This window comes from Sapajus apella, unplaced genomic scaffold, assembly GCF_009761245.1.
Source record: "Sapajus apella isolate SASKATOON/1434 unplaced genomic scaffold, GSC_monkey_1.0 scaffold10, whole genome shotgun sequence".
NCBI lineage: Eukaryota > Metazoa > Chordata > Mammalia > Primates > Cebidae > Sapajus > Sapajus apella.
In genome coordinates this window covers 32,436,613-32,448,938 of record NW_022436950.1, presented here as the reverse complement: position 1 = coordinate 32,448,938, position 12,326 = coordinate 32,436,613, and the positions used below count along the sequence as shown (strand labels likewise).

General features: G+C 38.8%; 2 protein-coding genes across 6 annotated transcripts in view; one reads left to right on the top strand and one right to left on the bottom strand.

Annotated features, from left to right (window-relative positions):
* MDH1B (malate dehydrogenase 1B) overlaps positions 1-4,911 on the bottom strand; it is a 32,583-nt gene extending 27,672 nt beyond the window's left edge. For 4 of the 5 annotated variants that reach the window (XM_032278473.1, XM_032278475.1, XM_032278474.1 and 1 more), the window contains exons 1-2: positions 4,806-4,895; positions 562-674 (exon numbers count right to left, since the gene is read on the bottom strand). In XM_032278473.1, coding sequence (XP_032134364.1) covers positions 562-674; positions 4,806-4,827 — 135 coding nt within the window. In that variant the 5' untranslated portion in view covers positions 4,828-4,895. Of the gene's footprint in view, positions 1-561; positions 675-4,805 lie in introns of all 5 variants that reach the window. The other variant, XM_032278478.1, reaches the window with a different exon arrangement.
* A 202-nt stretch (positions 4,912-5,113) lies between these two features.
* Positions 5,114-12,326, top strand: part of FASTKD2 (FAST kinase domains 2) — a 30,922-nt gene continuing 23,709 nt past the window's right edge. The window contains exons 1-6 of the mRNA XM_032278472.1: positions 5,114-5,209; positions 5,916-6,742; positions 9,362-9,465; positions 10,150-10,258; positions 10,834-10,957; positions 11,129-11,268. Coding sequence (XP_032134363.1) covers positions 6,014-6,742; positions 9,362-9,465; positions 10,150-10,258; positions 10,834-10,957; positions 11,129-11,268 — 1,206 coding nt within the window. The 5' untranslated portion in view covers positions 5,114-5,209; positions 5,916-6,013. The remainder of the gene's footprint in view (positions 5,210-5,915; positions 6,743-9,361; positions 9,466-10,149; positions 10,259-10,833; positions 10,958-11,128; positions 11,269-12,326) is intronic.

Sequence of the window (12,326 nt, the reverse complement as noted above, 5' to 3'; positions counted from 1 at the left end):
CAGCTACCTTGCCTCAGTTTGGAAAACCTCTGAAAAACCATCAAGAGTTCACCGTGGGATCTGCTGAGCCCTCTGTGGCAGTTGTGTCAAAGTTCAACTTCTCCCTTTACCCAATCCTCCTGCCCTCATTCCTTCTCAGGATGCTTTTCCCAAGACCTCTTCCTAGTAAAGCCCCTTCACCAAATTCTACATCTCAAAGTCTGTTTCTGGGGAAACACAGTCCTAAAGAAAGGTAAGGTATCCCAAATAAGTCACAGGAAACCAATACCAAGGAGAATGAAAAGTTAACAAGCACAGTGTAAGCTACCTGGATTCTTCAGGGGATGAGGTCAAATTTATTCTATGTATTGATTAGGCTCGAATTTGTTCTACTAGGTATTAGAAAAAAAATGTAAATATTATTTTGAGACTAGTAAGTAGGGACTTGTTTACTAGTATTCAAATATCACTGGTACATGAACAGTCATTACCAGAAGCCAATCTAATATACCAGCTAATATTTAATCAAATTAAAACACCTCTGTACATCAGCAAGTTTAACAAACTACAAAGGCTTCTTACCTCCCAAACCTCAGGACGTTGTGTGATTTTATGTATCCGAAAATCGGGAAGATTCTTTTGTAAATAGTCTGCCAGAAGTTCTGTTTTAGCATAATATGGACAATCTGCTCTACCTAAAAGAGTTCAAATTAGCAATGTTTTCTTTTGCTATGTAATTACAGAATTATAGTTACAGTTTGATAAATGAAGCTACAGCATAAACTGCCATGACATAAACTTCTGATGTTTATTAGATTAATACAAATAAAATAAATTTTCATAGGAGGTCAGAATCTTAAGTAATAAAATTTGGAAAGAAAAAAATCCTACTGAATATTTATTCTCATCTAGTACTATGCTAGACCTCATTTCCCCTAGGAGGGTGCTAACTACTACTAATTCAGCATGAATTAGTACTGATAATGAACTACACACTAGTGGCTACTGAAAGGTAAAGTTTGAAGTGAGGAGTGGTAGTAAAATCACTTTTGTATTTGATGCATGTCAGGAAGTTGTTGGGGGTGGGAAAGAAGAATCTGGGATAACCTCTATTTTCTGGCTTGGGCAGATGATGCTGACCTTAACTGGAGAGAGACCATGAATGAGAAATTTAATTTTAGTCAAGTGCAGTTGGAGGTATTTATAGTATGTCTAAGTGGATATGATCAGCAAGCAGCTGGATATAGATATATATGGGGTGCAGGTGCCATGTGAGTGTTTCAGGCACAGTTTGTAGCCATCAACACCCAGGAAGCTAAAGCTACTATACCAGATGGGATTGGGTGGCTGATAGAGCAGGAGAGATGAGACAAAAGGCAGAGCCTTCTCTGTAGCATTCTTCCTGAGTAACTCCTACTAGTCACCAGTTCCTTGGCCTCATGGGAACTGCTGTTATCAACCAGTCTGAAGCTTGCCCTGTCTATTAGCCTCCCTGTCTAGTTCAAATCTATGGTTCATCACTTTCTGGCCCATGTCTTAAATTATCTTTATCCACTGTCCTTTTGGAAAATGAGCCTGATAAAAACCCCTCATCCTGGATGAACCCAATTGCCTGCCTTTTTTGTAGCTGGGTCCTACCTACTGGGCACCACTACAGAAAGATGGTAGAACCAAGTGGAGGGCACCTTTAAAATTCATGGTCACCAGCTTTAATTGGCCCTCAACCCTACATGGAGATCCCTCTGTTTCTCTTATCAGCAGTCTGTTCTTTTCTCCACAATGACTAATCCAAACTTTTTCCTCTTCCTCCAAATCCTTTCCTTCTTCTCAACATTCCTCAGCATTATCAGAAGACAACAGAAAACTTTGCTTTCTACTTTACAAAAACCAATCTAAACAAAACAAAATGGTATTAGTTTGGAAAACCTCCAACCTCCTCCATCACACCTACATGCCTGTCTGCATTTGGATTCATCCTTTCCTCCCTTCTTCATTTCAACTGAAGAGGAGTCCTACCTCCTGTCTACATCTAATCCCACCACTTATGCTCTGAATCCCACCCTCATCTGCCTTCTCAGGAACCTTGCTTAGTTAATTATCCTCTCTTTCTAGAGTTTTATATGCTTCTAATAGTCCTTTTCTGTCATATTTAAATATACTCATTATATTGTTTCTCCTGTCCTAAGAAACATCATCCCCCACTCTAGCTATTGCCTTTCATATGTTACTTTTCTATTAAAATATCTTGAAAGAGTACTCTGTATTTGCCATCCTCAGTTCTTCACTTCCATTTATTTCTTATCCACTGCAATGTAGTAGACCCAATTCTTTTGAAGGTCACTGGGAACTAAATCCATGCCACTAAATCCAATGGATACTTTTCGATCCTTTTCTTGTTGACCCTTGGCAGCATTTGCCACTACTACCCCCTTGCATGCTTTTAAAACACCTGCTATAGTGGGGGCATTCTCCAGGTTCTTCTCCTACTTCTCTGGTCACTCCTTTCCATCCTTTGTAGGTTCCTATTCCTTTATCAACCCATTAAAAGGTATCATTCTGAGAAGCATCTTGTCTTTATAGCTTACAGATTCTTTCTGGCCAATTGGCTTCATTCCCTTGGCTTCAAGTAGAAATCTGTATTTCCAGCTCAGATCTATCTCCTTATCTAGATGCCTACACCCTCCTGTATTTTCCCATATCCTTCAAAATGTCTCATAGGCACCCAGAAGGTCCATGATGAATTTTGTCACCACTTCCCTACTAAATTTGCTTAGTCGCTTATATTTTTATGTCCATTTCCCTAATTATCTAAGAGCAGTAAGAGTATCCAGAGTATTAAGCCTACTCTTCTGCTTATTTTTTTTTCAGTGACTCCTAATCTCTGCAGTTATTCAAACCACTGCTTGGGAATAATGTTTAACTCCTTTTTCTCCCTTATCTGCCCTCCTCCACTCAATTAGACATCCAGTTCTATAGATTCTGCCTCCCTAGTATCTCTCTAATCCATTCACTTATCTCCATCTCCATTGTTTGCCACTCTAGGACAGGTTACCTTTAACTCCCTCCTGAACTACAGTACTAGTTTCCTAACTGGTCTTTCAGCACCCAGTCTTTCTCTCTCACGCTATAGCTATAACATTCAGATAAAATGCAAATTTGATTAGGTCCTCCTCCCCTGTCAAAACTCTGGATAAAATCTAAACTACTGAAGATAGCTCACAAGAATCTACATTATCTAACTCTAGCCTCGCTTTATGACACTTTCTTCCTTGTACTCTTTGCTTCAGTCCTAATAAACTTGTTTCAATTTTGTGCTTATTTTATATTCTCAATTATCACCAAACTAGTTCTCCTCACTCTAACTCCACTCCCTGTTACTTATGCCTAAATTACTCCCTTCCTTTCTACCTCTTCTCTCTTAGGTAATTTGTTATCATCTTTAAGGTATCTGCTTAAAAATCTCTCTCTCTGGGAAGCCCTTACCTAATTAAGTAAGGTTCCCTGCTATTGTTCCTATAGAACTCTGCTCTGCCACTGTCATACATGCAGCATTCTCTGTAAGTGTGTTTTCCACTGACTTCCCAGCATACAGTTAGTCAGCGTGCAAAAATATTCTTCTGGGCCAGGTGCAGTGGCGCATCCTGTAATCTCAGTGATTTGGGAGGCCAAGGTGGGCAAATCACTTGAGCATAGGAGTTCAAGACCAGCCTGGGCAACATGACAAAACCCCATCTAGTCCCACCTACTTGAGAGGCAGAGGCTGGAGGATTGCTTGAGCCCAGGAGGTCAAAGGTGCAGTGAGCTATAATTGTGCCACTGCACTGCAGCCTGGGTGACAAAGTAAGACCCTGTCAAAAAAAAAAAATTCTTCTGTGGATGGTAGACGTCAGTTGTGTTCAATGCATCAAAGAGATCAAATAAGTCAAAGGATAAACAGCTTCTAAGAAAGTCATTGGTGACTTTGGTGACAGCAGTTTCCGTCAGGAAGCAGAATTAGAAGCCTTCTTCCAAGATTAATTAGAAGGCAGAACTGGAGATGGAAGAGCAGTCTGCTCTTTCAAGAAACTATGAGGAAAGGAGCAGGTACCATGGATTGTTGTAATAAAAGTCTTCTCAGTTGGGTCCTTGCTGTCAACCAGCACTTTCAATCATTCTCTCCATTGCTGCTAAGACAGGCTTCGTAAAATGCAAACTCATTAAGACTACCCTCCTGCTTAAAATTTTTCTATAACTCCTCATTGCTTTCAGCATACAGTTCAAACACCTTCCCTTGGCGTACATGAAATGCAAGGACCTGGCTCCTGCTCCTGTTCTAGCCCCAGGTCCTGTCACTCCTCACATATCCAGATTTTTGGTTAGGCCATGAGGCTTCTAGCCTCTCTGCTTTGATCTGGAATAGCCTCCTCCCCTCATACCTTCATAACTCAGCTCCTGCAATACCTTCCCCAGCCAGTTCCTTATGTCCACCTCTCCCTCTCCCCCTAAATCCAGATTAGGAGTCTATGCTCCCAGGGGCCTGTGCAGGTCTCCTTCATTGCATTAATCACACCGTATCAAAAGTACATGTTCTGTGCCCCATGAGACTGAAAGCTCCTAGAAGGCAGACATATGTTCCCCTCCATTGTATCCCCAGAGTCCCACAGTGCTTAGCGCACCGTCACGGTCCAGTAAATATCTTTGAATAAATCCGTAGCAAAGCATGGAGCTGTCCGTATAGACGCTGGACTTGCTATAAGCCAGTAAGAACATCACTGCCAAGCGGCCGTGGGAGGTGAGCTGTTGTCGGCGTTTTGAGCAACTTGCGGGCGAACGCAGGGATCACTCACCCGCAATGACGAATTTGGCCATGGTCGAGAGAGATTTGAAGCCAGGACCGCGGCTTCGCGGTTTCCTAGCAACCACGCCGCCAAGGGAAAGGCGCAAGCGCACTACAAAGTTTAGCGCCCCGCAGAGCTTAGATGTTTAAAGTTAGGACTTGAATGGGTTATGTTGCGATATACGATCAAACATTGCCCTTATAAGCACTGTAGTAGCCCCGATCCCCATCCCTGTATCCAGGGTAATTAGTCATTCTCTTCGGTAGGCTTTCTTCTAAGTAAGGCCTTCAGCTACAATCGCGAACGTATACTTTTTGACCTTTGAGGGAATCCGTAAAACCTCGTGAGACTCTCAGCTCTCGGGGAAGCTGTCATGGCCGCGCCGATATGTGGACGCGGGATTCTACCCTAAGGTGAGTGGAGGACGAGCCTGGGCTGAGTGGTTGAACGTATCACATCCTGACTTTTTACCTTGCAGAGCAAACTCTCAGGCGTTGTCCTGGAATTAAGTTTAAAGGAGGTGGGTTAATGCTGGGCGGCCCAGCTGCAGAAGGACGGGCTCTTTTGGTTCTGGGGCCTGGTGAAGCTGGCTGGTTGTGTAAGATCTTCCTCCTAAGCGCAGGCCACATGCAAACATCGCTTTCGTTTTCTGCTTTTTCCATCGAGCCGTTCTGCCGGCCCAAATCCATATTCTTGATGGTCTGGGTTCGGCCGTTGCTAAATCCTCATGTTGAAAATGATCTATCAACGTTAATCCCTTAATTTTCATTGAGGACATTTCCATAGCAATGCCAACAAAAATCTCTCCTACAAAGGAAGCTTTTTCGAACGCTTTTGCACCAGAAATTCACTTTAAAAAAACAAACAAACAATAAAAAAAACAAACAAAAAAAACAACTCATTTATACAATGACTCCTTCGAAAGTGACCTGGCTTCTTTGAAACTGGACACATTGTGGTATATTGGAGGGAGCCCATATAGATTAAATTAAAAAAAAAAATGTAAATCTTTAATAGCGCCGTAGGTTCCCCATTTTCTCTTCTGTTAAATGCATTCCATTTCTTTAAGTAAAAGTTTTGCTTTAATTTTTATTCTTTTCATTACTTCTTCCCCTACAGGAAAACCACAGCACGTTTTCTTTTTCACTAGTAGAAGTGACGTTGGTTTCATATTGACAACTTTAAAACTTTTTGGAAGTGTTTCAGTGGAGAGCAAAATGAGGAACAAAGCAGGCTCCTTGTTCTGGAACCTTAAACAATTCAGGACTTTAGTTCTAACAAGCAGAACTATGAGGCTATATCCTTTGGGACTTTGCAAACCAAAAATAGTTTATTCAGACTGGAACACTTTAAATGACTTTTGTAAGAGAATGCAATCATCTGGTATCATTAGATATCTCTTTCAAGATGCATTCATTTTAAAATCAGATGTTGGCTTTCAAAAAAAGGGCATAAGCACTGTAACAGCCCTTAGAATTGACAGACTACTTTGTGCTAGAAGATTGTCTTTTGACTCAAAGCAGTCTCTTGTCTCTGTTGATAAATCCAATGATGGCTTGAAGAAAGTAAACTTTCATCATGAAGTCTCCAATGAAGATGTTCTTAACAACAAAACAAAACCAAATCGTATCAGCAATAGCACACTGTCTCAGGAATGTAATTCCTTTAGTGATGTGTTAGATACATTTTCAAAAGCACCTACATTTCCTAGTAGCAACTATTTCACAGCAATGTGGACAATTGCCAAAAGACTGTCTGACGAACAGAAGCGCTTTGAAAAACAACTGATGTTTAGCCACCCTGCGTTTAATCAGCTCTGTGAACATACGATGAGAGAAGCCAAGATCATGCAATATAAGTACCTGCTGTTCAGTCTTCATGCCATAGTGAAGCTTGGAATCCCTCAGAACACTCTTTTGGTACAGACTTTGCTGAGGGTGACCCAGGTAAAATATAAAGGAGATTTAAACATGCTTTTACTTGATTTACAGTATTTTGAAAGAATGATGGGAAATAGATATGTAGCCTCCTTAAAAGAGACTGTCAAATGGAATGGTAGTTTCCTTTTATTTATTTTTGCATATATATTATATGATTTGGAGGCCTTAAGTTAGCTAGTTATTTTCTTCCTTCTGCTGTGGAAATTTATGAAAACCTTCCCCATTTACCATCCCCAGAGTTGAGTAGCGGTGAAGAAGCTAAAATGAGAAGAGATGCAAGATATACAAAGAAAGGCTGGGTAGTTGAAGAAGGAGAGAAAGGAAAGGGAAGGAAGGTAATCTAGTCCATGGTAGAATTGGGATTCAGGCCCAGTAGATGATACCTAAACTAATGAGCACATTGATAGTGAAGGGGCTGGTGTTTTAAGTAGAGAGGATCGAATGCCCTAACGCTCCCAGAGGAAAAGTTTGGCAGAGTTGAAGAGATGAAAGTAATTTAGCGTGGCTGAAGTACAGAATAACTGAGATGTTTGTTTGAGGGGATGGGAAGAAATTTTGTACGTGGTGATCAAAGGAGAGGAGTGAGGGTCAAGAGGCTAGAAAAACAGGAAACAAATCATAAAGAGCCTCTTATGGCTAGCTAAGGAGTATGCGTTTATCCTGGCACTGGGAATCCATCGAAAAATTTTAAGCAGTGAGTTGACATGCTCAAATTTGTATTTTAGATCACTGAATGAGTGGAAAATGGATTGGAAGAAGGTTGAAATTGGCTGGAGTGAGCCATTTTTAGTCTAAAGCAAGAATGTCAATGTCCTGTTTAATGTAACTGAAATGGTGCCAGATGTAAGGAAGGAGAGATTAGCTTTTTAATCATTTATGTTTTAAGAGTGTACACTTCTGACTTCTAAAAATAATAATGAAGTAATTTTTTAGTCAGGTGTGGTAGCTCATAGCTGTAATCCCAGCACTTTGGGCGGCCAAGACAGGAGGATCTCTTGAGCCCAGGAGTTTGAGACCAGCCTGGGCAACATAAGGAGACCCTGTCTCTACAAAAATTAGCTGGGTGTGATGTACTTGCCTGTGGTCCTAGCCACTTGGGAGGCTGAGGTGGGAATATCGCTTGAGCCTGTGAGATCGAAGCTGCCGTGAGCCATGATTGTGCCACTGCACTCCAGTCAGACTGACAGAGCCAGACCCTGTCTGAAAATAATAATTATTTTTTAAAAGACAGGAATTTCTTGGGAATAATTCTGGCATGTATCCTATCTTGCTATAGAATTCAAGAATTGGGTTCTAGCTATTTGGAAATTTTTAACTTTTTACATTACTGTGATTTCCATATGTTCTTTTTTTAAGTCTGTGACTCTAGCCAAAGATCCATATGTTCTTAAGCAATAACTTTTATTTAGTGTATGTGTGTATATTTGTTTAAACCACAGAATATCCATGTTTATTTGTAGACTGTGTATTAGTTCCCTATATAGTTATTTAAAAGTGACTGTAACCTGATCAGTGATACTCTTACTAGATTTTGGACAAATAAACTCACATGGGGATGACATCTGTGTTGGTGAGGTTTAAGTAGTAGATTTTTGTAGTCAAAACATCTCTATGGATGATATGTCTTACTGACTGTTGGAATAATATAAAGACATTTATTTTAGATAGAGGCGAAAGGACAGTGTACCATCAGTGAATTTGCCCTTCAAACACATAGCCAAGTGGTCTTTTCTTTCGTAGTAGATATGAAGGGAATGCTGTAAAATTGTTAAGGAAATCCTTTTATAGGAAAAAAACCTGGTTTTTTCTTCTAACCGTATCCATTTCTTATCTGGTTCTGACTTAAAACTTTGTGATTTGTTGTTATATAATTTTAGCAAAAGAGTGTATCTCTTTTTAGGCTAAGTTTCCTCAGATGTGATCTTTTGTGAGGTGTATAGACTAGTTGTGGTTAAACTGTAGAGTAGTACTAGGTAAGCCGTGTTGTTACTATTCACTTTCCAAATTATGCCTGCTGTTATTTCTGGAATCCAATTTAGTACTCTAAGTAAAGGGACCTGAAAGAAGAATCTGTGGGGTGTAGGCTTCCCTTGAGACCCAGATAGTAGTGGTAGAATGTGGCAGGAGATGTGAATTAGAAGATCCACAAGTAGAGTTTCAGCTTGACTCTCAGGAATGGATCTAGGAAAATCGTAAGGGCATAACCATTTAAGGATCTTTAGAGATGGGCTAGTTACCTTCTATACCTCTGTAGTTCTTATATTCCTGTACTTTAACTGTTTTTGCCTTTGTAATGACCTGGTTCCAAAAAGAGGTAAAAATAATGTTTAATAGAAGTTGTTTCAGAAGCAGTGGAATATAATGAATATTAAATATGTTTTCAGTGATAATGATGAAGGTAAAAAAGTGTTGACACATAAAAGGATATATATCAGTTAGCTGGAAAATTCGGTAAGTATGACTTTTTATTTCCTGAAGATGCTGTTAACTGTGGACTGACTGTGGGAATTGTTGGCTTGATATTTAGTCCTTTTATTCAGTACGTCAGTTCAGTGGTTTTGCTTGGATGAGATAATTTACTATGGGCTTATCACCTGTAGTATTTTTGTAATTATATTTCAATAGGAACGTATCAATGAGTGTGATGACGTGTGCCTTTCAGTTTTGTCAACTGTTTTAGAGGCAATGGAGCCATGCAGGAATGTTCATGTTCTACAAGCAGGATTCAGGTGAGAACTCTCTTATGCTTTCTTCATGTGGTTTTCTTTGTTCCTTTTAAACCTAAAAAATTGAGATGAAAACTAAACTGCTTTCTTGAGGGGAGGAGTTGGTGAGGCTTTTTGCTAGTTGCAGTCTTTAATGCCTTATTAAGCTTAAAATCCTGACTCTGGATGACATAAGGCTGGAAATGCTTTTTTTAGGGTCCATAATAACAAAGATGTGAGTACCATTGACATCTAAATTAATTTATTTTAAAACATAGTACTGATGTGGGTGGGAGAAAATTGATATGTATATTCAGAGGAGTTATTCAGGCATTATTTGAGGGTTATTTGACACTGGCCCAGCTTAAAAAGGAATTTATAAAATTGATAAAACTGATCTAACATAGATTAGTGAGAGTAACACTTAATTCCCTTTTAGTTGACTATGCGTAGGATATGTTACTGTAATATCCTGATGTAATTTAATTTGTTCCTTAGTAAAGGCAGTACGATAATGTGAGAGAAAATAGCACTATTAATAGATTGGTTCTCGATCTTTTACTACTTACACTCTATTGGGCAGGTAGATCATTTCTCTGGGCTTCATAATCCTTTCCTGTAAGAAGGAGCTGGATCAAGTGAAATTTTAAGATTTGTCTTCTGCTTTGACGATTCTGTGATTGTAATATTTACTGTGTTTGATAACAGAATACTAGTTGATCAGCAAGTTTGGAAAATAGAAGATGTCTTAACGTTACAAGCTGTGATGAAATGTATTGGAAAAGATGCACCGAATGCTCTTAAGAGGAAACTGGAGGTAAACACATGAATTTTCTCTAGTGGATGAGATTTGGAAAAATTATTTCTTGTAACCTGCTATGACTGCTTGAAGTCAATTTTCTAAGAGGGCATTGTTGGGCTTTTAGGTGTAGCTTTGCTAAAGTGAATTAATAGAAGTGTCCTTATATTTATTTATCTGTAAATATATAAATGTATATGCATTTATCTATTTGTTTGGGTCATTTTACCCAAACATCATCTTTTTTATTTAAAAATAAAAATTTAGACCAGATATGGTGGCTCACACCTATAATTTCAGCACTTTGGGATGTCAAGGTAGGGGGATCTTTTGAGCTCAGGAGTTTGAGACCAGCCTGGCTAATTGAGCAAGACCCTGTCTTTGCAAAAAAAAAAAAAAAAAATCAAAGAATTAACCAGGCGTGGTGGTGCATGCCTGTAATCCCAGCTACGTGGGAGACTGAGGCAGGAGGATCAGTTGAGCCCGGGAGGCTGAGGCTTCAACCTGGGTGACAGAGAAACACCCTGTCTCAATAAAAATAAAAGTTTAATTTATTTTGCCACAGATAGTAAATTAAGTTTGTTTTTCTTTAGATGAAAGCCTTGAAGGAATTAGACAGATTTTCTGTTGTGAATAGCCAGCACATGTTTGAGGTACTAGCTGCCATGAATCATCGATCTCTTATACTCCTGAATGAATGCAGTAAGATGGTCCTAGGTAAGGGGAATTTTTCTTTCATCACTTGTAACACCTGACCTTCTGTTTTAGACTATTTTTGTTTTGTTTTAAAAACTTTGGTTTTATGTGAAAAAAAGAATAAAGCATGTTGTAGCTTGCATTCAAAACAATCTGGTAATCTTTGTTTGCTTATTTAACTCATTCTTAAAGGTAATATCCACGGGTGTCCTTTAAAAATAATGATCAACATATTGCAGTCCTGCAAAGACCTCCGATACTATAATTTAGATCTCTTCAAGGGACTAGCGGATTATGTGGCTACAACTTTTGACATCTGGAAGTTCAAAAAAGTGAGTATATTAACAGTTTAGAATAAGCCTCACAAAACTTTTAAAACACATGCTAATTCATTTAGCATTTTAAATATTTCTCTTTCACCTTTATAGTAGTAGTTAAGATATCCAGATACTCCAATGCTGAATTGACTTTTGAGAAATTAGTTCCTTATTATTCCTGTCTGGGGGCTACTTGCTAATATGAATAGTCCCCAACTTTGGATGGCTTGACTTAATGATTTTTTGACTTTTTGATGTCTCAAAAGCAATATGCATTCAGTAGAAACCATACTTTTTTGATTTTTGATGTTTTCCTGGGTTAGCGATATGTTGTATGATATTCTCTTTTCATGCTGGGCAGTGGCAGCAAGTCGCAGATCCCAGTCAGCTGTGCCATCATGAGGGTAAATAGTGCATATTGTATTCAATAAATTACCTGCGATATTCAACACTTTTATTATAACATAGGCTTTTTGTTAACTGATTTTGCCCAACTATAGGTGAATGTAAGTTCTAAGCATGTTTAAGGTAGGCTGGGCTAAGCTATGATGTTCAGTAAGTTGGATGTGTTAAATGCATTTTGATTTACAATATTTTCAATTTATGGTGAGTTTGTTGGGATATATCCCACCATAAGTCAGGGATCATCTGTATAGTGTTCTATCTTTTGGTCATCTTTCTATTTGAAACAAAATAATATTGTCCAAAGTTTGCTCTTCTATTTGGTTTTAAAGGGTTGTATAGAGTACTTTGATTAGATATTTAGCATCATTTCTGTGTTTATTTTTTCTTGATAGATTTTGAATAATAAAGAGGGATGATGTGACAGGCTTATGGTTTTTGAAGAATAAAATGTCACTACTTATGGTCATGTCCATTGTTTTGTCCAGAGTAAAAGCCTTTAAAATCAGGAGCTGTGTTAAGAATATAAACATCTAAATGAAGCAGCTGGCAAAAACTTATTTTTGCAATGAAATAGGTGATAACTTTGTTAGATCTCTAGGTTCAGTTTATTTTGGAGAGCACGGTGAATATTGAGTTTACTGTGGAAATTGGTTATGGAAAGAGAAGTA